Genomic DNA, 26,538 nt, shown 5'->3' on the forward strand with positions numbered 1-26,538 from the left:
AAAGTTTGCAAACTATGCATTTGACAAAGGTCTAATATCTAGAATCTATAAGGAACTTAATTCAACAAGCAAAAACCAAATAACCCCATTAAGGAGTAAGGAAAAGACATGAACAGACACTTCTCAAAAGAAGACGTACACGTGGCTAACAAAGATATGAAAAAATGCTCAACATCACTAATCACAAGAGAAGTGCAAATCAAAATCACAATGAGATGCCATCTTGTACCAGTCAGAATGGCTGTTATTAAAAAACCAAAGTACAGCAGATGCTGGCAAGGCTGCAGAGAAATGGAAATGCTCAGAAAGGGAATGCTTATACATTGTTGGTGGGAATATAAATTGGTTCACCCATTGTTAAAAGCAGTTGGGAGATTTCTTACAGAACTTAGAACTACCATTTCACTCACCAATCCCGTTACTGGGTATATATCCAAAAGAAAATAAATCATTCTGCTAAAAAGATGTATGCACTCATATGTTCATCACAGGACTATTCACAATAGCAAAGACATGGAATCATCCTAGGTGCCCATCCTAGGTTCCCATGGTGGATTAGATAAAGAAAATGTGGTACATATATACCATGGAATACTAGGCAGTCATAAAAAGAAAAAAATCATGCCTTTTGTAGCAACATGGATGCACCTAGAGTCTACTATTCTAAGCCATTTAATGCAGGAACAGAAAACATAGTACCACATGTTCTCACTTGTAAGCGAGAGCTAAAAATTGGGTACTTATGACAACAATAGACATGGGGGATAATACAGGGGTAAGGTATGGGTGCAAGGGATGAAAAACTAACTGTTGGGTACTATGCTCATTATCTGGATGACAGGATCATTTGTATCCCAAACCTCAGCATCATGCAATATACCCGTGTAACCTGTATATGTACTACTTGGATCCAAGATAAAATTTGAAACAAAAAAATAAAAATAATAAATCATCCCACTCTGTGTACATAGAGAAAAATATCACATTGTATCCCATAAATGTATACAATTATTATTTATCAATCAATGATAATATTTGAAAAATGTTTTAGTGGTGGGGGCTGCTCATCATGGAATAATGAAGATGGAATCAGGACACAGTTCAGGATTACGTGTATAGTTTCATCCTTGGGAGGAGAGCAACGAAAACATACTTGGGTTATGTAGAAGTTAACTCCATCTTTGCTTTGTTTGGACAAGATGACTCTTGCAGAAGCACCTGAAATCTGAGGACTATTTCTAGTCTTGTGGGGTTCCAACCAGGTAGATAAGGCCATTTCGTTGTTTTGCTTCTGGACAGCTTGTTGGCTTGTCCTACACTGCAATTCCTAATTTAGTTCATTGCATCCTTTAAAAACACTGATAAATGAAGACGTTGAAGAAGATATCATGTACCTAATACATGCCCACTGGAGCTGATGTAACATAAAACTTTAAATTCAATACAATTTTTATAGGTTTTTTTTCCCACTCCTATAAACAAGTAAGATGAATTATTGTGTGCTCAATGTTTGTGATTACCTGGAATTAGTTTTTTCTTTTTCTAAAATTGGTATAGAAACTGAGTGGTTAACAGTTTTAACATCCCTTCCTCCTCTTCAACCATGTAACAGCATCATGCTGTAGTCACTACTGCCTGATCCTGAAATGTTTAAGGATGGAAATAAAAATAACTGTATAGCTTTGATTTTTAATAAAAATTTCCAGTACCTACCTTTGTAGAGATTCTGAATGACTAGAACTGGGAATCTGATACTTGAGTAAGAAAAGTGTTCTGATGTGTGCTAACAGCACTTGGATTAAGATCGCCAGCACAGTTCCTACTCATTGAATTCTTTCCTTCTACATGGTTTCATTCCTAATTCATTCATCTACAACTGGGTAATTTCTTGCAAGCTCTGTCTTGCTCAGGCTGGGACCTCTTGTAATAACCATCTGTAATTGCATCATGTTCTCTAAACCTAAGGATTAGGAAGGTTATATGTATGCAGCCAGAGGTACCTTCTCCCTAGGATAAAGCCGTCACCCACATAAATTCAAGGAACCTTCTCTGATAAAGAACTAATGTGTGCACATTGGCCTCAATATTCTATAGCTCCAGAGAGGGTGGAAAAGACAAGAAACAGTACATCAATATGTAACATTGGTAAAATTATAATTTATGTAATTTTGCTCACATACATTAGATACATTTATGAATCTGTTTCTATAATATGTATGTGCATTAATATATTATTTATCCAGCAATGCAATTTCACTCCTCACCTTTAATTGGTCAATTCAGCATGCTTTAAGAAAAATAATAACATGATAGGTGTGTGTTGATGAATTCACTGAGACAATCAAAGTACAGTATAAGTATATTCTAATCTTATAGCCACAGATACTTCAGGATCTGCCAATTGGACCTCTATTCCACCTCATACATAGGATTACAACAGTGCAACCCTTGTTATATATTTGCGCACACACAGATATTTAGTCATCCCCCACATATACATTCCAAATAAACAAAATGACTCGGCCAGTGTGGCGGCTCATGCCTGTAATCCCAGCACTTTTGGGAGGCTGAGGTGAGCGGATCACGAGGTCAGGAGATCGAGACCATCCTGGCTAGCAAGGTGAAACCCTGTCTGTACTAAAAATGCAAAAATTAGCCGGGCATGGTGGTGGGCGCCTGTAGTCCTAGCTACTCGGGAGGCTGAGGCAGGAGAATGGCGTCAACCCAGGAGGTGGAGCTTGCAGTGAGCCGAGATCGCGCCACTGCTCTCCAATCTGGGCAACAGAGTGAGACTCCGTCTCAAAAAAGAAAACAAAACAAAACAAAATCACTCATATTTCATTACATCTAAAGCCATGTTTTTTCCACTTTAACATGTTGGAAACTAGGAAGAGTTCCAAAATTGATGCTGTCTTGGTTTTACAAATTATTAGGGGGGTGTGTGTGCATGTGTGTATACTTTGGGTTGTATCCGCACTAATTAAAAAATATAGATTTCTTTTTAAATTGAGGGGAAATTATGAATCATTTGGAGTAAATTATTTCAAAATTTACTAGGCTCACAATTGTACAGTTTTGGTGTATTGTTATGCTTATGTCACAGCTGGACACCGAGATGCTACAGAAAGTAAATATGGAACAGTAGGCAATTATCTAATTTTAACGTTATACTAGTATTCAATAAATGCTAATTGCTTTCCTGGAAACATAATTTATTCTTCATAAACGATTTGTTAATATGAAAAGTTTTACTTGTAAGACAAATCAGAATAGAGGACATAATAGTAAACTTCTATTGAAAGTAAGTATTTTCCAGGGTTGGTTTAAGTAAACTATTGTGCAGTTTTCTGGGTAATGTTGATTTTCTAGATGAGTGTGATTGTTATTTGAGGATGGAAATGCAGGCGGTATTAAAAGGATTTCTAATCAGCAATTTTTTCAAGGCCACTTTCACCTCTTTGTTCCGTAGACTATAGATGATAGGATTCAACATGGGGGTTAGTCCAGCATATACCAAAGCCATACATTTATCTATTTCCTGTGAATCTACAGCAGAGGGCTTCAGGTACATGGAGAGAGCTGTACCATAGAACAAAACTACCACCATCAGGTGGGCTGTGCACGTTGAAAAGGCTTTACTTCGGCCTTCCACTGAGCTGATTCTCAGGATACTGGTGAGGATAAATGCATAAGAGATACAAATGAGTAGCATTGGCATGGGGAGAAGAAGTACACTGATCACCAGCATGATTAACTGCACCAGGGAGGTGTCCACACAAACCAATTTCAATACAGCCAGAATTTCACAAGTGAAATGATTGATGATACTATTACCACAGAGAGACAGTGGCAGCACAGACATCGTTTCCACCAGGGCAGTGAGACAGCCTGTCATCCAGGAGCCAGCTGCAATCTGCACACAGGTTCTCCTATTCATGATGACAGGGTATCTCAGGGGGTTGCAGATGGCCACATACCGGTCATATGCCATCATGGACAGGAGTACACATTCAGTGGAGCCCATGGCAAGGGAGAGGTACATCTGAGGGGCACATCCTGAGAATGAAATAGTGTTTCTCCCTGAAACAAAGTTTGCCAGCATTGGAGTGAGCGCAGAAGAGGTATACCAGATGTCCAGAAAGGAGAGATTGCTGAGGAAGGGGGACATAGGGGTGTGGAGGTGGGAATCTAGGATGGTGATGGAGATCAGAATAACGTTGCCTAGTAAGGTGATGAGGTACATCAGCAAGCACACCGCAGATATGATGACCTGAACTTTAGGGCAGTGAGAAAATCCCAGGAAGAAAAATACTTTTACAGATGTCCAGTTTGCTGGGAACATTTTTTTATATGTTCATCTGTACGTATGCATAGAAGGATTAATATCACACATATATAAAACCTAACCCCCTCCTTCACATATCTGGCATGTTTTATTTATATGAACTTGTGGTCTGTTCTTAAATGGTTCTCTAGGTTAGCGATAGTAATATTTGTTTGAAGAAATATGTCACTAATAAGAAAAATTTAAGCAGGAAGTCAACAGATACATCCTTAAAATATTACTTTTGCTGTTAGATTTTCTTTTTTTTTTTTTTTTTGAGACGGAGTCTCGCTCTGTCACCCAGGCTGGAGTGCAGTGGCCAGATCTCAGCTCACTGCAAGCTCCGCCTCCCGGGTTTACGCCTTTCTCCTGCCTCAGCCTCGGAGTAGCTGGGACTACAGGCGCCCGCCACCTTACCCGGCTAGTTTTTTTTTTTTTTTTTTGTATTTTTTTAGTAGAGACGGGGTTTCACCGTGTTAGCCAGGATGGTCTCGATCTCCTGACCTCGTGATCTGCCCGCCTCGGCTTCCCAAAGTGCTGGGATTACAGGCTTGAGCCACCGCGCCCGGCCCTGCTGTTAGATTTTCTTTTGGCAATGTGAGGGTAAGAGGATGGTGTATTTAATCAGCATCACAAAAGAAAGAGAAAAGAAACAACATTTTGCATTCTTTCTTTTTCCAAAACCACATTTTAACTGATCTATTTACCTCTGTACCATTGGCATGATTTTCTTCCTCTGATTTGGTAATAATCTTCTTACTTAGAAACTGTTAGGATTTCCAGGTTCGCAGTTTCTTCTGCCATTCCTAGAGATATATCCAAAATAATTTGGAAGTCTCAGTGAATAAAGGCAAAAAAAGGTATAGGTTTCTGCAGCCATAAATTAACAGAGACTTTGAACACTTAGACACAAGCCCAGAGGTGCCTTCTTAAACCAGGAAAATGGTGACATGTGTCTCATGCTGGGAGACACGTGGCAAATATTTCTTTCATCTTGCTTCAGTTGTCCTGATGTTTGTGCTGCAGTAACATCCTCCAAAGAACCAGCCATTGGCAGTGTAGGGCAATTTAAGCTATTTGTTGCTTTTGAAAAGTCTCCAATTCATGCTGCAAATTAAAGTTACACATCTATTTGTACAGTATTACAAATTCTAAAACTCCAGGGATAGTGTCCCATAAATCCAATTATAGTCAGTAGCTTGTCTTGCCTAATTGTAGGGTTATTCAAACAATACGTAAACATGTTTCCTACCTACACTGTCTTTGGGAAGGGGAACTTTACTCTTCTCCCAATAGTGTTATGAAGTGAGACTCGTTAATTTAAATGAAGTTAAAAATAATGCATAATGTTGGTAGTTTCTCCTTCAGATTGTAGGAGAGTTTCATAATATGAATGAGATCAAGTTGTACTTGATATGGGACCCGTAACTTTTCTACTACTCAACGTGGCTTAAAGAGAAGGCCATTGAGGGCAGATATTTCTCATAGCACATAAAGGTCCATTTACTTTCAGAAACACTTTTTCTTTTGGGAAATAAGCTTCACCCTATAAAGGCATCTTTACCCTTCAGAAATCCATTGAAGCTTCTATCTGAGTGATGCTTTATAATCTCTGTTCACAACTTGTTTGTTTTCCAAGTGAGAGATGAATGGTTAACAGTGTATGGTGGTGCAGGGAATGCATACTGTCAGTGTCATCATTGTACAATTGTGATTGTATAACTTGCTTCTTAGTAGCAGATTGTAATCATGACCATTACTGAACTGTTTTACATCACATCAAATATTCTTCATTCTCAGAGAAGGTCATAAATTTGAATGATTGCCAAGATATTTCAAAGCACAGTAAAAAAAAATCTCTTCGCTAGTTAGTATTTGCAATCAGAAGGCATCTTTTAGGTCTTTCATGTACTCACTCCAACAGAGATATAACTTTCATCACCTTGGAATCATGCGTATGGTTCCCTTCTTTACCTATAGGAAAGCTTGGTGCACAGGAAAGACTAGGGACTTTGCGCAATAAACACTTATCACTTTACCACTTTATTTTTGTCACCTAGAGCAAGTTGATGATCCTCATTGAGATTCAGATTATTTATAAAAGGGCAATGACAGTTTTTCCTTATCAGAGTTCTTCTGAGGAATAAAGATATTTCATGTAAAGCAACTAAGACTGAAATTGATGTATAGTAGGTAATTAATAAATATTAGATTTTTCTCCATTCTGTGGTTTTTGACTTGCTTCTTGAATCATCTTTTTACCTTGTATTTATTCTCCCTTTTCATTATTTCCCTCTTTGACTATGGCAATGCCCTTCCTTTGCTTTTCTCATTTAGACAATATTTGCTGCAACTGCAATACAAATGGTTAAAGCAAAAGAGAGAAAAGAAATGGACTAACATCTGGCCCCAGAAGCCACTTTTCCTCTGAATTTGTTTATCTGATACTCCTTCTAACTTACCTGTCCAGTTCCTATAGACTAAAGCTTGTGAAGCTCAAAGTGAATCATTTAGGTTGACTTGATTGTGTTTGGGGGAAGGGTTAGAAGAGTACATTATTGGCTGGGTGTGGTGGCTCACGCCTGTTATCCCAGCACTTTGGGAGGCCAGGGCAGGCGGATCATGAGGTCAAGAAATTGAGACCATCCTGGCCAAAATGGTGAAACCCCGTCTCTACTAAAAATACAAAAATCAGCTGGGCATGGTGGTGTACACCTGTAGTCCCAACTACTAGGGAGGGTGAGGCAGAAGAAAGAAGAATCACTTGAACCTGGGAGGTGGAGGTTGCGGTGAGCTGAGATCATGCCACTGCCTTCCAGCCTGGCGACAGAGCTAGACTCCATCTCAAAAACAAAACAAACAAACAAAAAACAGTACATTATTTTAGGGCTAGCCACAAAAAGATCTATGGAGGCAATGAGTAAGTCTCAGGAAGGTTGCCAACCTTATCCCCCACTATTTATGCAGCAACAGACTACATTTCTGCTTTGGAGATACTTCAGAAAATGCTGAAAAGAAGAAATACTGAAACTCCATAGAATTTTTTCTCTCTGATTATAAATTATTCTATAAAGACACATGCACACGTATATTTATTGCAGCACTATTTACAATAGCAAAGACTTGGAACCAACCCAAATGCCTATCAATGATAGCCTGGATAAAGAAAATGTGGCACAGATACACCATGGAATACTATGCAGCCATAATAAAAGAGTGAGCTCATGTCCTTTGCAGGGACATGGTTGAAGCTGGAAACTATCATTCTCAGCAAACTAACACAGGAACAGAAAACTGAACACTGCATGTTCTCACTCATAAGTGGGAGTTGAGCAACGAGAACAGATGGACACAGAGAGGGGAGCATCACACACTGGGGCCTGTTGAGGGGTGGGAGGCAAGGGGAGGGAGAGCATTAGGATAAATACCTAATGCATGCAGGGCTTAAAACCTAGATAACGGGTTGATGGGTGCAGCAAACCACCATGGCACATGTATACCTATGTAACAAACCTGCACATTTTGCACTTGTATCCTGGAACTTAAAGTAAAATAAAAATTAAAAAAAAAAAAATCAACTGACTATATATTGCATGGATTTCTTTCTGAATTCTTTTATTCTGTTCTACTGATCTATTTGTTTTTCTTCATGCTACTTCCACAGTAGCTAGATCATTATAGGTTTATAACAAGTTTATAATGAGGTAGTATAAATCCTCTAACTTTATTCTTCTTTTTCAATGTTGTTTTGGGTATACTAGGTCCTTTTCTTTTCCTATCACCTTTCGAATTGTCAGTTTCTCTAAAACCTCTTCCTAGATTTTGAGTGGTATGGCAGTAATCTGTAGATCAATCTTGGGAGAATTGATATCTTAATAATATCGATTCCTCTGATTCAGGAACAATGTATCTCTCATTTCTATAGGTCTTTAAATTCTGTCTGCAATGTTCTGTATCTTTCAGTATAAAAGCTTTACAGATATGCCAGGGGTGGTGGCTCAAGCCTGTAATCCCAGCACTTTGGGAGGCTGAGGCCGGTGGATCGTTTGAGGTCAGCAGTTCCAGTCCAGCCTGGCCAACATAGTGAGACCCCATTTCCACTAAAAATACAAAAATTAACTGGGTGTGGTGGCATGCTCCTGTAATCCCTGCTATTCGGGAGTCTGAGGCAGGAGAATGGCTTGAACTCAAGAGACAGTTTGGAGTGAGCCAAGATGGCACCACTGCACTCTAGCCTAGGCGACGGAGTGAGACTCTGTCTTAAAAAAAAAAAAAAAAAAAGTTAATTTTCTGTTATTTTATGTTTTAAAATATGTGGTATTTTTCAAATGTATATATTTTTCAATTTCTTTTTGTTGGTAAATAGAAATGCAACTGGTGTGTCTATGGTGACATATCCTGATAGCTTGATAAATTCTTTTATTAACTTTATTATTTATTGTGTGGATTCCTTGGAAATTTTTGTCACTGTTCACATACACAATCTGGTTGTCTGTGAATTGGGACACTTTTCTTCTTTCTTTCCAACTGTAGCCCCTTTTAGTTATTTCTCTTGCCTTATTGTCCTGGCTAAGACAGTCAATACAGTGCTACACAGAAGTGGTGATAGCAGACATTCTTGCCTTGTTTTTGATCTTAGGAGGAGACCGTTCAGTCTTTTAATTGACTTTTATCTGGCTGTTTCACCCTGGACATGTCTCCACATTCAGCCTCCTTTTTCTTGTGCTTAATTGGAGAGAATTGAAGCAGATCATCTTTCATAACCCTTTCAAATGTAATATTTCAAAACTCTGATATTCACTTGTACAAGTGTCTTTCAGGCTATGTAATGAGCATTTCTTGCAGAGCTACAGTGAGTGCATTGATACTACAAATTTAGTGTATGTATACATATATAAAACACAAAATTATGTATCTATTACATATAATCGTATCTCTCTCTTTATATTTTTTCTTGGACTAGATCTCTGTTAATCACCTATTAATATCAGTTAAAGCTAAAGTATAGACACTGGAGGACAAGAATGAAAAATAACTAGACTAAGGGGTAGATAATTCCATGTTAGCAGAATAAGGAATCAAATCAATGTGAAAAAATAATAGGAGGTGATTCAGATTTGAAACTGTGAAGATCCAGCAATGAATTGGAAGAGCAGAGGAGAAGCAAGAAAGTATTTGGAAGCATGGGCTGGCTGTCCAGTCAAAGAAGAACTAGGAAGGATAAAACCACTTACCTGGAGTGATGGGTAAGAGGCTAGATCTAAACCTGAGATGGGAACCTAAATATTTACCCATATGTCATCTTGTTTTTTCCAGTATTAAGGGCTCTGAGAAAGCCTAGCTTGTCTAAAACAGGGAGGTTGGTATGATATGGTAGTTCAGAGAGGAACTAGGAAGAGGCCTAAAAATATACTTCAAAGCTAAACGGATTGAGATTTTTTTTTTTTTTAACAATACCATGCTGCTGCTCCGTGCCCCATCTCTGGTTTTGACATGACAAATTGAAAGCCGATCTGATACAGATGAGCATGGGATTAATCTAGTGACTGCCATGAAAACGACAGTGTTGAGAAAATAGATAAAGCAAAACCATAAATGTGTGTTCAAGCTGTGAGAACCTCCCAAGTGAGGCAGGTGTGGGCACAGGAGCTGTTAGAATGACAGCTCCTTTTGTTTGGAAGACCTAGGCAGTGCAAAATCTACATTTCTCATATTCCTGCTCTAACCACCTCCTTCCCCTCAAAAAGCAAGGAAGCACACAAAGACCACATTTTTCCTGCTCTATTCCTGATCCTGAATAAATTATTTAACTATCAGCCACCAATTGTAAATTACTGTGTTTGTTAGGTGCTAGAGATAAGAAGATAATAAAGGTATAAACCCTTTCCTGAGCATCCTCTCAATCTAATCAGGGAAACACAGTATAATGATAGAATTATAGAATTATATGTCAGTCATGGGGATGAGTGAGCACCCTTTGCTGTGGTCTGGGAAGATTACAAAGGACATCGTACAAAAAATGCTACCAGAGTAGAATTTGAAAAGTTATCACATGCAGCCCAATGAGTATGTGAAAGAAAAGTCTTCCAGGCAGGGAATAATGGTCTATTTAAACCTGGAGTTACAAAATGTCATTTTGCACTCAGGAAAAGATATGGAGATCCATGTGACTAGATTATTGAGTTTGAAAGAGGGAGTGCCAGGCTGTAAAACTGGCATTGGCACATGGGATAGTCCGTGCCATTCGAGGGACTCTATAGTTCACATTTTAGGTGCTCAAAGGGGATTTTTAACAAATCATTTAAGGAATTGAGAAGGGATTGAAAATAAGACTGAAATTAGAAGTATCTCAATGAAAGTGGATGGGAGGCGTTTGGATCCTGAGATACTAAAACAGTCAGAGATGCACATTCCTTGGGTCATATCATCATCTGGTGTTCACTGTACAGTGTTAATTCAGGGAGTTAGGCAGAATAGCATAATTGAACATAATTTGAGAGGATGAGCTCTCAGTTGAGGTCATAATGTGGCCTGGTAGACATTAAAATAAGACATTGAAATTTTTATTTTGACACATTGTGGAAGTTCCTGGGAATACCACCAAAGATGTATTGATAAAAGACACCAGGGGCTGGGTGCCCATTTCAGTGAGCTCAGAAGAATCTATATGCATAGATAAATCATGAGGAAAGTGGCCTGATGAGTATGTGGGACTGAGGGAGTTTCTTTGATATTTTACTGATGTCCCTCAAAGAATATAATTGTTCATCCCCGAATGAATATAAATCTGGCTGAAAAATCATTTTACCTTTCCAAAGATGAGTCAGGATCAATAAAAAGACAACTTCATCTTCCAAGAAGAAGGGCTGTTACTCAAGTTGAAGACTGCATGGAGACTTCCAAATTTTCTAGAGGGGAAAGAGTGTTGAACCAAGATTGGGTTATTGCATAGGAGGGTATATTAATTTGCTAAGGCTACCACAACAACATCCCACAGCCAGAGTGAGTTAAACAACAGAAATTTATTTTCTCACACTTCTGGAAACTAGGAGTTCAAGATTGAGGTGTTAGCAGATTTAGTTTCTTCTGAGGTCTCTCTCCTTGGCTTGAGTCAACTGCCTCATCTTGGCGTGTTCACAGGGTCATCTCTGTGTGTGCATGCATCTGATTTTTCTCTTTGTGTCCACATTTCTTTTTATGGGATTATGACTCATATTTAGTTAGGTCCCACTCTGAAGACTTTATTTTAACTTAATCACTTCTTTAAAAAATTTTTTTGTAGAGATGGTGTCTTGCTTTGTTGCCCAGGCTGGTCTTGAACGCCCAGCTTCAAGTGGTCCTCCTGCCTTAGCCTTCCAAAATGTTGAGATTCAAGGTGTGAGCTACCATGTCTGGCCTTAATTGCCTCTTTAAGGCCTTATCTCCAAATATGGTTTTATTCTGGGGGGCAGGACATTAGGACTGCAACAAATGAAATTTAGGAGACACTACTCAGTCTACAACAGATGCATTGGTCACTTGGCACGTGGGTAGCTTACACCTCTTCAGGGACATACTCAGGGCCTATTATTAAGGCTAGTACCTTGGATGGGGGCAAGGTTTGAGGTTCTGTGAAGTAATCCGGCCACCAAAATCTATACTAATCTTTTCTCTTGGTAATGAGTTTGCCTCCTTGGTGCCAGAGGGCATGGTGACTTGGTAAGCTTTATGGTACCGTTTTAAAATCAGGACACCAGCAAAGCAGATACTTTAGGCAGGTGTGGTGGTCACTGTTGAAATCTGGGTGCACAGAATGGTGGTTTGCACAGCCTTTTCTGCACAGACAGCAAAGAAGGCATTGTCTCATCTCCAGGGAACAGGGACCTCAAGGCCTCAGGGTTTTGATGTCATCTCCTTTTGGCTTTCCAGTATAAGTTTTGGTTAGTAAGGGTTCTCTAAGGCTATCACAGAAACTAGAGCAAATACAATCATGTCTAAGAAAAATGTTCGAGGAACAAAGTTAAAGAGGTGGGGCCACAAACTTCATCAAAACCAAAGGCTGTTTACAGCCTGAAGCAGGAACATGGGGCAAAGCCAAGGCATCTGGAAGTCATGGGACACAAGATGCAACCAACAAAAGATTCAAATCGTCAGAGGAAAGCCTATATTAGTGAAAAAAGTAACCATCGATGGGTGATATTTTGCATATTTTTGGAAGTATAGCAAGCGTGGAATAAATATATTTAAATTTGACATTTGTGAGCTGTCACTTTAGGTCTGACAGACACTTTAGGTCTGACTCCCTTATATTGTATGCTTGCCTATTTTGCGAATTAGGTTTCTCAGCTTTCTTTTGACAAAGTTTCGCTCTGTTGCCCAGGCTAAAGTACAGTGGTGCAATCTCAACTCACTGCAACCTCCACCTTTCTCATTTAAGCGATTCTCCTGCCTCAGCTTCCTGAGTAGCTGGGATTACAGGCACGCACCAACATGCCTGGCTAATTTTTGTATTTTTAGTAGAGATGTGGTTTCACCACGTTGGCCAGGCTGGTCTCGAACCCTTGCTAGTCAGCTTTTTTATTACCATTATGGAGGCTGGAATATAGTAACGACTAAGTGGAGATTTGTTAGATGAATAAATAATTAATCACATAGGTAACATTCCTGAGCATAGGCCCAAGGTAAGAGGCAAGGAAAGGTTACACTGGCCTTCCCTGTATACACACAGGGATGCAGCTCTATTTGTGAACCCTACGCTACTACAATTTTCTTTTTTTTTTTTTAATTTTATTTTTTCTTTTTATTATACTTTAAGTTCTAGGGTACATGTGCATAACGTGCAGGTTTGTTACATATGTTACATATGTATACTTGTGCCATGTTGGTGTGCTGCACCCATCAACTCGTCAGCACCCATCAATTCGTCATTTATATCAGGTATAACTCCCAATGCAATCCCTCCCCCCTCCCCCCTCCCCATGATAGGCCCCGATGTGTGATGTTCCCCTTCCAAGTCCAAGTGATCTCATTGTTCAGTTCCCACCTATGAGTGAGAATATGCGGTGTTTGGTTTTCTCTTCTTGTGATAGTTTGCTAAGAATGATGGTTTCCAGCTGCATCCATGTCCCTACAAAGGACGCAAACTCATCCTTTTTTATGGCTGCATAATATTCCGTGGTGTATATGTGCCACATTTTCTTAATCCAGTCTGTCACAGATGGACATTTGGGTTGATTCCAAGTCTTTGCTATTGTGAATAGTGCCACAATAAACATGCGTGTGCATGTGTCTTTATAGCAGCATGATTTATAATCCTTTGGGTATATACCCAGTAGTGGGATGGCTGGGTCATATGGTACATCTAGTTCTAGATCCTTGAGGAATCACCATACTGTTTTCCATAATGGTTGAACTAGTTTACAATCCCACCAGCAGTGTAAAAGTGTTCCTATTTCTCCACATCCTCTCCAGCACCTGTTGTTTCCTGACTTTTGAATGATTGCCATTCTAACTGGTGTGAGATGGTATCTCATTGTGGTTTTGATTTGCATCTCTCTGATGACCAGTGATGATGAGCATTTTTTCATGTGTCTGTAGGCTGTATGAATGTGTTCTTTTGAGAAATGTCTGTTCATATCCTTTGCCCACTTTTTGATGGGGTTGTTTGTTTTTTTCTTGTAAATTTGTTTAAGTTCTTTGTAAATTCTGGATATTAGCCCTTTGTCAGATGAGTAGATTGCAAAAATTTTCTCCTATTCTGTAGGTTGCCTGTTCACTCTGATGGTAGTTTCTTTTGCTGTGCAGAAGCTCTTTAGTTTAATTAGATCCCATTTGTCAATTTTGGCTTTTGTTGCCATTGCTTTTGATGTTTTAGACATGAAGTCCTTGCCCATGCCTATGTCCTGAATGGTATTACCTAGGTTTTCTTCTAGGGTTTTTATGGTATTAGGTCTAACATTTAAGTCTCTAATCCATCTTGAATTAATTTTCGTATAAGGAGTAAGGAAAGGATCCAGTTTCAGCTTTCTACTTATGGCTAGCCAATTTTCCCAGCACCATTTATTAAATAGGGAATTCTTTCCCCATTTCTTGTTTCTCTCAGGTTTGTCAAAGATCAGATGGCTGTAGATGTGTGGTATTATTTCTGAGGACTCTGTTCTGTTCCATTGGTCTATATCTCTGTTGTGGTACCAGTACCATGCTGTTTTGGTTACTGTAGCCTTGTAGTATAGTTTGAAGTCAGGTAGCGTGACGCCTCCAGCTTTGTTCTTATGACTTAGGATTGTCTTGGCAATGCGGGCTCTTTTTTGGTTTCATATGAACTTTAAAGCAGTTTTTTCCAATTCTGTGAAGAAAGTCATTGGTAGCTTGATGGGCATGGCATTGAATCTATAAATCACCTTGGGCAGTATGGCCATTTTCACGATATTGATTCTTCCTATCCATGAGCATGGTGTGTTCTTCCATTTGTTAGTGTCCTCTTTTATTTCACTATTTCACTGAGCAGTGGTTTGTAGTTCTCCTTGAAGAGGTCCTTGACATCCCTTGTAAGTTGGATTCCTAGGTATTTTATTCTCTTTGAAGCAATTGTGAATGGAAGTTCATTCATGATTTGGCTCTCTGTTTGTCTGTTACTGGTGTATAAGAATGCTTGTGATTTTTGCACATTAATTTTGTATCCTGAGACTTTGTGAAGTTGCTTATGAGCTTAAGGAGATTTTGGGCTGAGACAATGGGGTTTTCTAAATATACAATCATGTCATCTGCAAACAGGGACAATTTGACTTCTTCTTTTCCTAACTGGACACCCTTTATTTCTTTCTCTTCCCTGATTGCCCTAGCCAGAACTTCCAACACTATGTTGAGTAAGAGTGGTGAGAGAGGGCATCCCTGTCTTGTGCCAGTTTTCAAAGGGAATTTTACCAGTTTTTGCCCATTCAGTATGATATTGGCTGTGGGTTTGTCATAAATAGCTTTTATTATTTTGAGATACGTTCCATCAATACCGAATTTATTGAGCGTTTTTAGCATGAAGGGCTGTTGAATTTTGTCAAAAGCCTTTTCTGCATCTATTGAGATAATCATGTGGTTCTTGTCTTTGGTTCTTTTTATGTGCTGGATTACGTTTATTGATTTGCGAATGTTGAACCAGCCATGCATCCCAGGGATGAAGCCCACTTGATCATGGTGGATAAGCTTTTTGATGTGCTGCTGAATCCGGTTTGCCAGTATTTTATTGAGGACTTTTGCATCGATGTTCATCAGGGATATTGGTCTAAAATTCTCTTTTTTTGTTGTGTCTCTGCCAGGCTTTGGTATCAGGATGATGTTGGCCTCATAAAATGAGTTAGGGAGGATTCCCTCTTTTTCAATTGATTGGAATAGTTTCAGAAGGAATGGTACCAGCTCCTCCTTGTATCTCTGGTAGAATTCAGCTGTGAATTCATCTGGTCCTGGACTTTTTTTGGTTGGTAGGCTATTAATTATTGCCTCAATTTCAGAGCCTGCTATTGGTCTACTCAGGGATTCAACTTCTTCCTGGTTTAGTCTTGGGAGAGTGTAAATGTCCAGGAAATTATCCATTTCTTCTAGATTTTCTAGTTTATTTGTGCAGAGGTGTTTATAGTATTCTCTGATGGTAGTTTGTATTTCTGTGGGGTCGGTGGTGATATCCCCTTTATCATTTTTTATTACGTCTATTTGATTCTTCTCTCTTTTCTTCTTTATTAGTCTTGCTAGCGGTCTGTCAATTTTGTTGATTTTTTCAAAAAACCAACTCCTGGATTCATTGATTTTTTGGAGGGTTTTTTGTGTCTCTATCTCCTTCAGTTCTGCTCTGATCTTAGTTATTTCTTGCCTTCTGCTAGCTTTTGAATGTGTTTGCTCTTGCTTCTCCAGTTCTTTTTTTTTTTTTTTTTTTTTTTTTTTTTTTTTGAGGCGGAGTCTCGCTTTGTCGCCCGGACTGGAGTGCAGTGGCCGGATCTCAGCTCACTGCAAGCTCCGCCTCCCGGGTTTACGCCATTCTCCTGCCTCAGCCTCCCAAGTAGCTGGGACTACAGGCGCCTGCCACCTCGCCCGGCTAGTTTTTGTATTTTTAGTAGAGACGGGGTTTCACCGTGTTAGCCAGGATGGTCTCGATCTCCTGACCTCGTGATCCGCCCGTCTCGGCCTCCCAAAGTGCTGGGATTACAGGCTTGAGCCACCGCGCCCGGCCGCTTCTCCAGTTCTTTTAATTGTGATGTTAGAGTGTCAATTTTAGATCTTTCCTGCTTTCTCTCGTGGGCATTTAGTGCTATAAATTTCCCTCTACACACTGCTTTAAATGTGTCCCAGAGATTCTGGTATGTTGTATCTTTGTTCTTATTGGTTTCCAAGAACATCTTTATTTCTGCCTTCATTTCGTTATGTACCCAGTAGTCATTCAGGAGCAGGTTGTTCAGTTTCCATGTCGTTGAGCGTTTTTGATTGAGTTTCTCAGTCCTGAGTTCTAGTTTGATTGCACTGTGGTCTGAGAGACAGTTTGTTATAATATCTGTTCTTTGACATTTGCTGAGGAGTGCTTTACTTCCAATTATGTGGTCAATTTTGGAATAAGTACGATGTGGTGCTGAGAAGAATGTATATTCTGTTAATTTGGGGTGGAGAGTTCTATAGATGTGTATTAGGTCCGCTTGGTGCAGAGATGAGTTCAATTCCTGGATATCCTTGTTAACTTTCTGTCTCGTTGATCTGTCTAATGTTGACAGTGGAGTGTTGAAGTCTCCCATTATTATTGTATGGGAGTCTAAGTCTCTTTGTAAGTCTCTAAGGACTTGCTTTATGAATCTGGGTGCTCCTGTATTGGGTGCATATATATTTAGGATAGTTAGCTTTTCCTGTTGAATTGATCCCTTTACCATTATGTAATGGCCTTCTTTGTCTCTTTTGATCTTTGATGGTTTAAAGTCTATTTTATCAGAGACTAAGATTGCAACTCCTGCTTTTTTTTTGTTCTCCATTTGCTTGGTAGATCTTCTTCTATCCCTTTATTTTGAGCCTATGTATGTCTCTGCATGTGAGATGGGTCTCTTGAATACAGCAGACTGATGGGTCTTGACTCTTTAGCCTGTTTGCCAGTCTGTGTCTTTTAATTGAAGCATTTAGTCCATTTACATTTAAGGTTAATATTGTTATGTGTGAACTTGATCCTGCCATTATGCTATTAACTGGTTATTTTGCTCGTTAGTTGATGCAGTTTCTTCCTAGCCTCGATGGTCTTTACATTTTGGCATGTTTTTGCAGTGGCTGGTACCGGTTGTTCCTTTCCATGTTTAGGGCTTCCTTCAGGGTCTCTTGTAAGGCAGGCCTGGTGGTGACAAAATCTCTAAGCATTTGCTTATCTGTAAAGGATTTTATTTCTCCTTCACTTATGAAACTTAGTTTGGCTGGATATGAAATTCTGGGTTTAAAATTCTTTTCTTTAAGAACGTTGAATATTGGCCCCCACTCTCTTCTGGCTTGTAGAGTTTCTGCTGAGAGGTCTGCTGTTAGTCTGATGGGCTTCCCTTTGTGGGTAACCTGACCTTTCTCTCTGGCTGCCCTTAGCAGTTTTTCCTTCATTTCAACTTTGGTGAATCTGGCAATTACGTGTCTTGGAGTTGCTCTTCTCGAGGAGTATCTTTGTGGTGTTCTCTGTATTTCTGAATTTGAATGTTGGCCTGCCCTACTAGGTGGGGAAGTTCTCCTGGATGATATCCTGAAGAGTGTTTTCCAACTTGGTTCCATTTTCCCCTTCACTTTCAGGCACCCCAATCAGACGTAGATTTGGTCTTTTTACATAATCCCATACTTCTTGCAGGCTTTGTTCATTTCTTTTTCTTCTTTTTTCTTTTGTTTCTCTTCTCGCTTCATTTCATTCATTTGATCCTCAATCGCTGATACTCTTTCTTCCAGTTGATCAAGTCAGTTACTGAAGCTTGTGCATTTGTCACGTATTTCTCGTGTCATGGTTTTCATCTCTATCATTTCATTTATGACCTTCTCTGCATTAATTAGTCTAGCTATCAATTCTTCCACTCTTTTTTCAAGATTTTTAGTTTCTTTGCACTGGGTATGTAATTCCTCCTTTAGCTCTGAGAAGTTTGATGGACTGAAGCCTTCTTCTCTCATCTCGTCAAAGTCATTCTCTGACCAGCTTTGATCCGTTGCTGGCGATGAGCTGCACTCCTTTGCAGGGGGAGATGTACTCTTATTTCTTGAATTTCCAGCTTTTCTGCCCTGCTTCTTCCCCATCTTCGTGGTTTTATCTGTCTCTGGTCTTTGATGATGGTGACGTACTGATGGGGTTTTGGTATAGTTGTTCTTCCTGTTTGATAGTTTTCCTTCTAATAGTCAGGACCCTCAGCTGTAGGTCTGTTGGAGATTGCTTGAGGTCCACTCCAGACCCTGTTTGCCTGGGTATCAGCAGCAGAGGTTGCCGAAGATAGAATATTGCTGAACAGCGAGTGTACCTGTCTGATTCTTACTTTGGAAGCTTCCACTCAGGGGTGTACTCCACCCTGTGAGTTGTGGGGTGTCAGACTGTCCCTAGTGGGGGATGTCTCCCAGTTAGGCTACTCAGGGGTCAGGAACCACTTGAGCAGGCAGTCTGTCCGTTCTCAGATCTCAACCTCTGTGTTGGGAGATCCACTGCTCTCTTCAAAGCTGTCAGACAGAGTCGTTCGTGTCTGCACAGGCCTCTGGTGCTTCCCCTTTTGTTGTTTAGCTGTGCCCTGTCCCCAGAGGTGGAGTCTACAGAGACAGGCAGGTTTCCTTGAGCTGCTGTGAGCTCCACCCAGTTCGAGCTTCCCAGCAGCTTTGTTTACCTACTTAAGCCTCAGCAATGGCAGGCGCCCCTCCCCCAGCCTGGCTGCTGCCCTTTCGGTTAGATCGCAGACTGCTGTGCTAGCAATTAGGGAGGCTCCGTGGCCGTGGGACCCTCCCGGCCAGGTGTGGGTATAATCTCCTGGTGTGCCCGTTTGCTTAAAGCGCAGTATTGGGGTGGGAATTACCCGATTTTCCAGGTGTTGTGTGTCTCAGTTCCCCTGGCTAGGAAAAGGGATTCCCTTCCCCCTTGCGCTTCCCAGGTGAGGCGATGCCTCGCCCTGCTTCAGCTCTCGCTGGTCATGCTGCAGCAGCTGACCAGCACCAATTGTCCGGCACTCCCCAGTGAGATGACCCCAGTAGCTCAGTTGAAAATGCAGAAATCACCAGTCTTCTGTGTCGCTCGCGCTGGGAGTTGGAGACTGGAGCTGTTCCTTTTTGGCCATCTTGGTCCGCCTCTACTACAATTTTCTAAGGATAGTTTTAATTGTCCTTGAAAGGATTAAGATACAATTTTTTATGTGTCAAGTATACTTCAATAAAGCTTGGTGCGGGAAGGGAAGTTTAAATTTAAGATTTATGATGTTATAATCCTCTATGGCCACAAGATGGCGAAAAAGACTTGCTTGTCTTTGATGGAGCCCACCCTCCCCCTATGAAAAGCTTTCTCAGTGGAAAAAAAAAATGCGCTGCTTTGTTTTCTGTTGTTATCAATATTTACAAATATAAACAAACTTCTTTATATTTTAATTCAAATTATTTTAAAGCAGAATAAACTGTTTTAAACTGTTTATTTAGCATAAATAACTGTCGAAGAGAGTTGCTAGTGTCTTATTTTGAAGATTAAATACTAAGGCAAAGCTCTGTGCTCAGTATTGAACTGGAGGCTGTGTGGGGAATAGACTAAGTACAAGGTTTTATCCCTGTCCTTGAACTGAAGGGCACTTGATGTATCTCGTACATTAATGTGTCAGCCAATGGCTGCCTTGCCTGGCCATTGTTTATGGTAAATATGGATAAGCTGGGGCTGTGTGCGGTGGCTCACACTTGTAATCCCAGCACTTTGGGAGGCCGAGGCAGGAGGATCCCGAAGTCAGGAGTTCGAGACCAGGCCGGCCAACATGGTGAAACCCTGTCTCTACTAAAAATACAAAATTAGCCTGGCGTGGTGGTGCATACCTGTAATCCCAGCTACTTGGGAGGCTGAGGCAGGAGAATTGCTTGAACCCGGGAGACCGAGGTTGTGGTGAGCCAATATCGTGCCATTGCACTCTAGCCTGGGCAACAAGAACAAAACTCTGTCTCAAAAATATCTACATATGGATCTCTCTCTATATAAATCTATATATAACATAAACATATTTATATATATTATATATCTATATTTATATATAACATAAATATATTTATATATATTATATATCTATATGTAGATATCTATATAGATATACATGTCTATCTCTATATAGACATCTCTATGTAGATATATATATATATATCTCTGTATATATTTTTTGAGACAGAGTTTTGCTCTTGTTTCCCAGGCTGGAGTGCAATGGCACCATCTCGGCTCACCGCAACCTCGGCCTCCTGGGTTCAAGCAATTCTCCTGTCTTAGCCCCCCAAGTAGCTGGGATTACAGGTATGCACCACCACGCCTGGCTAATTTTGTATTTATTATATACATATATATATAAATCTATATCTGTGTATGCGTATATATATATAGATATAGATAAGCTCTATGGGGAGCACCTGTGGCTCCAGTGCTAATCCTGCTTCTGCTTTGTGTGATCACAAGAGGACAAAATAGGACATAGTGTTGATTTCCATGGTAAGTGATTCTACAGCTTCAGCCAAGGCAGAACTCAAGCTTATCCCATAGCATGGTTTCAATGGCAGCACGAATGGGGATGAGTTGCCTTGTCAAAACAGGCCCTCCTATGTTGAGTAAATGGCTTCAAAGAAGGTATATTAGTTTGCTGGCGCTGTCATAACAAAGTACCACGAACTGGGTGGCTTAAACAATAGACATGTGTTGCCTTACAGTTCTAACGGCCTGAGGTCCAGACCATGGGTTGGTTCCTTCAGAGGGCTGTGAGAGAGACTCTGATCCATGCCTCCAGCCTCACTTCTGGTAGTTTGCTGGCATTTTTTTGGCATTCATTGGTTTGTAGAAGCATCACCCCAATCTGTGCCTTCATGTTTACATGGCATTCTCCCTGTGTTTATTTCTTTGTAGAGATTTTCCCTTTGTATAAAGACATCCGCTCGTATTGGATTAGGGGCCTGCACTACTTAGTTATGGTGTCATCTTAATTAATTACATCTGTAATCAGCCTATTTCCAAATAGGGTGACACTCTGAGGTACTGGAGATTTGGACTTCAATGTATTAGCATTTGGGAGGCACAATTCAACCCATAATAGAAGGCCTTAAAACTATTTCCCAAGTTGGGATTTTAAGTATCCTCTGGTTGATTTGTTTCCTTTTTTGTGTGTGTTGGGGGGTGGTTAAGTTTTACGCAGTGGTCAACATGACCATTGTATAGAAATGTTTGAAATGTGTCATTAAATCTTTATGCTAAAAAGCAACAATAAATTATTTCTTTTTCTCTTTTTCCTTCCTTCCTTCCTCCCTTGCTCCATCTCTCCCTCCCTTCCTTCCTTTTTTTATACATTATGTCATGCTTACATCTGGTACATGACTGGAAAATTCTGAGTCAGCAGAAAATAGAAGGGCCTTAAAAGTAGGATAGGATAGGAGACAGAGATTGTAATATATCAAAATGTTGGTACTCATCCTTCATGTTTTAAAGAAAAAATGACAACATAGAGCCTCATTAAGTTCTGAATGACCAGGTTTCCTATAGCAAATATTTTAGCCTCTTGTGTGTGCCCAGTTTTCATTTTTTGTTTTTGTTTTTGAGTCTTGAAGAGCACTAGCTGCTTACCTCATAGGCAAAGGCAAGGTGCTCTTTGTAATGTTATTCTGCATTCTATTTTCTATCCAAGATGATGTCCATTAGGGAATGATGTTACCTATAGCAGCCAAACTGACCACTTAAAAGATTGCCCAAGAAGAGGGTGTTAGCAAGTGATTCTGCTTTAGCGATGAAATGAGTCAACTGCAGTTACCTTGTAGCTGGGTTTTGATGTTGTATAAATTTGTCTTCCCAACATGTGTTATTTTCATCATCTATATTTAGAAAAATATTTTGCTCATTAATACCCACAAGAAACTTTTGAAGAATACTTTCTGTGTGAAGGCCCAGTTTCCAGCCCAGACAACTTTGAACTGGATAAGGCATGATCTCTGTCTTGAGGAGAAGTATACCCTCATGAAGTTGAACTCATTTAAAAACCCAGATATACACATATGTATGTCTGCAGCACGAATGACCTGAATGCCCATTGTGATCAGTGCTAGAATACAGGGCAAGTGTCAGACACTTTGCAGGTGGTTGATGAAGATACCGTGTCAGCCTGTAGGTTATTCTTGCACTCTTGCTATTGCCTCTTTTCTCAAACCTCATTGACTATTCTGCTGGCCACTTTTGAGGGTCAGGCAAGTGAGGGTAGGCATAAGACCTGAATATGTCTTTGAGCATATCTGCTGAGTCATGATTGTTGTCATGATTAGTGTCCTCTTCCCCAATGAAGGACAACTCTTGAATGTCCTCTCTTAACCTTAAGGTGCTCTTTAATTCTTTAATTCATCAGCATTCTCAACATTATTTTAATACTTAACTCTTTTTTCACTGGCCTAAATTTATTTTCAAAACCCTCAACTTAGCTTCATTCAACAGCATTTTAATGTGTGGAATGATGGATTCCTGCATATAAATGTATAGTTTATTAATGGAATGGAGTCACATTGCCGTGGAAGAATTCTTTCTAATTTTATGCCAGGTTAACTATGCTTCTGCAGAGAACACTGCATCTTTCAGATGCTCTGCCAATGGATTTCAGTGTGAGACCTGCTAGTATAAGAGAATGCAACCACAGATCTGGCTGGAGATTTGCCAGGTAAAATATATATTACTAAAAATAGCAATAGGAACCCTTGTAGTAAGACATGGCCAAAAATGAAAGGCAACATACTAAAATAAGGCATCAGCCATGCCTTCGCGGAGTCACACAGACAGAAGATGGCATCTCATTTGTTTTCATTCACACTGTTTTCCTAGGATCCAGCACGCTGCTGGTGCTTTGTAAATACATGTTCTCAAACTGTATAATTGAACAGATTGAAAACAGTTAACCCAGTAGTTCTGAAATTGGAGGTCCTCTTAAGAACTATTTAAAGAACCAACAATTTATTTGATAAATGACTTGCAAGCAGGTCAGAAGATTACAATTCTAAATGTTTTTATTATTAATGTAATTATTTTTAAGGATAAACAAATAGAAATTGATAAACGTAATTGAAGTATGGTCTTCAAAGTCCAATCAAATAATATCAAATCTGAACATCTGTAAATTAATACACCCCAAAAGTTGTATATCATGGAATAAATTCTCTGCAGTGCTTAGTATTTTTATTTTTAAGTTTTATTTATTTATTTATTTATTTATTTATTTATTTATTTATTTATTTTGAGATGGAGTCTCGTTGTGTTGCCAGGCTGGAGTGCAGTGGCGCAGTCTCGGTTCACTGCAACCTCTGCCTCCTGGATTCAAGCGATTCTCGTGCTTCAGCCTCCCGAGTAGCTGGGACTACAGGTGTGTGCCACCATGCCCAGCTAATTTTTTGTGTTGTTTTGTAGAGACAGGGTTTCACCATGGATGCTAACTTAGTATTAACTCACCATAGTGCCTAACATGGTATGCCTGACTAGCACATGGAGTTGAATCACATTTAGCCAGTGCTTGGTAAGCATTTATTCATTTAAAATTGAAGGAGAAATGTCCAAAACATCACCTAAAATAAAAATCAATGAAAATTTGTTCATAATCAAAACTTTACAGCATTATGACGGATATAAAAGTTTCATTCAGCAGTTCTTGAGTTCCTCCTCTGTACCAAGGATCCAGACTTAATGATGCAACTTCTTGTTCTGAACTTTATTGTTTGAAAACAACAATTTTTCTTATTATATGATTTAGATTTTATTGTATATCATTCTCTTAATTATGATTAACAGAGACAGTTTCATTTATTAGGCTCTTTTTAGAAACCAACTTCTTCCCACTCTGACAAAGACCAAATCATTCCTACCCTTTAGAATTCCTGAATTCCATAGAAAATTAATGCCCTGAATATTTCAATTAGGAAATATGTGCAGTAATTAATTTGTTTAAGAGCTCGGTAAAAAGTCCTTTCGAAGAGACTCAGTTCAAGGAGGATGTTGATTATAACAAGAGGTCTCTCAATATTGACATCATGTTTGTGCTAAGGTCATAGACTCTCATTATAACTTAGGTGTTTTGACATGTGCTGACATGTTTAACTTGCTGAAACACATTTAAATATTTCTATAAATCAGCTACCAAAAATGAAGACTACCCTCAACAAGAAGTATCCTTGAGAAATGACTGCAGCATTCATCATGAAGTCATGTTACAAAGAGTCAAAGTTGCTAGTCTCTTTGCAGTGTAAAATGAGAATTTCCTGTGTGTCCTAATGGGACCAGTGAGAGTTGGTGTTGTCATTTCTGTAGGAGTCATGATAAAGTGTCTTCAATGCTTGTAGGTAGATAAAATCATTCTCCATGAGGGTATCTCATAGGACTCAGCACACAATATCCAAGCGTTTAATCATGTACCAACATAATCATACAGTTTACAAACTGGTACAAAGATAAATGACTAAATTATGGACAATGTCCAAGCTTTACTAAAGTGGCCAGGCTGTAAGAAGGGGAAGTTGTCACTGAATTATATGCAGGGTGCATGCTCCTGTGAACAAAAGAATGGCCTTATCTGCTTGAGTCTAGAAAAGGAGGAATTTTGTACCATATAAAGACACTTTATCTAAAAGACACAGTCTGACCACTAGAAAATGCACAGGATTAGGGGACATGGAGAAACCATTAGCTTTTCTTTATCTTTGTTGAAATATTCTTCAAGAGTATCCTATTCCTTTTCTCTGGTTCTTTGTTACTGACAACCTTTTGACAATACATCCATTTCCAAATTACCTAAGTATCTGGTATCTAATGCCAGGAAAAGAGTGTCCTGGGCTTGTTGGAAGTGTTCATTTCTTGATAAATTAGTAAATATGCTGTTTATTCTTCCATGGTAAATTGATAAATCTGTTAGTGTCTGATTTGTCATTTATCTTTTGAGAATTTGGTTGTTATGAACCAGCCCCTAAGAGGCCAGTTAACTCTTGGCACACTGATAAGTTAACTTTCTGGGACCAAAATAATTAAGGGGGCAGGGTGCGGTGGCTCACACCTGTAATCCCAGCACATTGGGAGGCCGAGGCGGGTGGATCACTTGAGGTCAGGAGTTCAAGACCAGCCTGGTCGACATGGTGAAACCACATCTCTACTAAAAATACAAAAATTAGCTGGACATGGTAGCTGGCGCCTGTAATCCCAGCTACTCAGAAGGGCTGAGGCATGAGAAGCGCTTGAACCCGGGAGGCAGAGGCTGCAGTGAGCCGAGATCATGCCATTGCACCTCCAGCCTAGGCAACAGAGTGAAGCTCAGTATCCAAAAAAAAAAAAAAAAAAAATTAAGGACTAGACTCTGGGCCCTTAAGTCCAACAGACTCTGAGGGAGGCTCCAAGGCCCTGCTCAGGCCCACTGCTTGTCTTCCTCTTTAATACTGGGGTTCTTTCACGGTTAGCATGTTCTAATTATGACCACCTGCCTTAGTCCATTTGTGTTGCTGTAAAGGAATACCTGAGACTGAGTAATTTAGAAGGAAAGAGGTTTACTTGGCTCAGAGCTCTGCAGGCTGTGCAAGAAGCCTGGTGCTGGCATTTGCTCAGCTTCTGGTGAGGCCTCAGGAAGCTTTTACTCTTGGTGGAAGGCAAGGGGAGCTGGCGTGTCACATGGCGAGAGAGGGAACAAGAGAGGTGTCAGGCTCTTCTAAACAGCCAGCTCTCATGTGAACTAATAGAGCGAGAACTCACTCACCATCACAGGGAAAGGCACCAAGCCATTCATGAAGGATCTGCCCCCATGATCCAAACACCAATTCCCACCTTCAACACTGGAGATTACATTTCAACATGAGAGTTGGAGGGGACAAACATCCAGATTGTATCACTATCCATTGATTAGTCGGTGACTTTAAACATCCACATTTTCTCAAAAACAGACTTTTCAAAGTCTTTAAAACAGATCTACCAAGTTGTAAGTACATGGATGAGGTAAAGTCCCTTTATATATCTTGTAGTTTGCAAGACACGATTTGATACTACACATCCTAACATGCCA

General features: G+C 39.8%; 1 protein-coding gene across 1 annotated transcript; it reads right to left on the bottom strand.

Moving 5' to 3' along the window:
- Nucleotides 1-3,344: 3,344 nt before the first annotated feature.
- LOC117099405 (olfactory receptor 13F1) lies at nt 3,345-4,422 on the bottom strand. The gene has a single exon (XM_033238768.1). The coding sequence runs from the start codon at nt 4,340-4,342 to the stop codon at nt 3,383-3,385; it is 960 nt and encodes a 319-aa protein (XP_033094659.1). The 5' UTR covers nt 4,343-4,422; the 3' UTR covers nt 3,345-3,382.
- Nucleotides 4,423-26,538: the final 22,116 nt, after the last annotated feature.

The sequence above is a fragment of the Trachypithecus francoisi genome, unplaced genomic scaffold, assembly GCF_009764315.1.
Source record: "Trachypithecus francoisi isolate TF-2019V2 unplaced genomic scaffold, Tfra_2.0 Lachesis_group16, whole genome shotgun sequence".
Lineage (NCBI taxonomy): Eukaryota > Metazoa > Chordata > Mammalia > Primates > Cercopithecidae > Trachypithecus > Trachypithecus francoisi.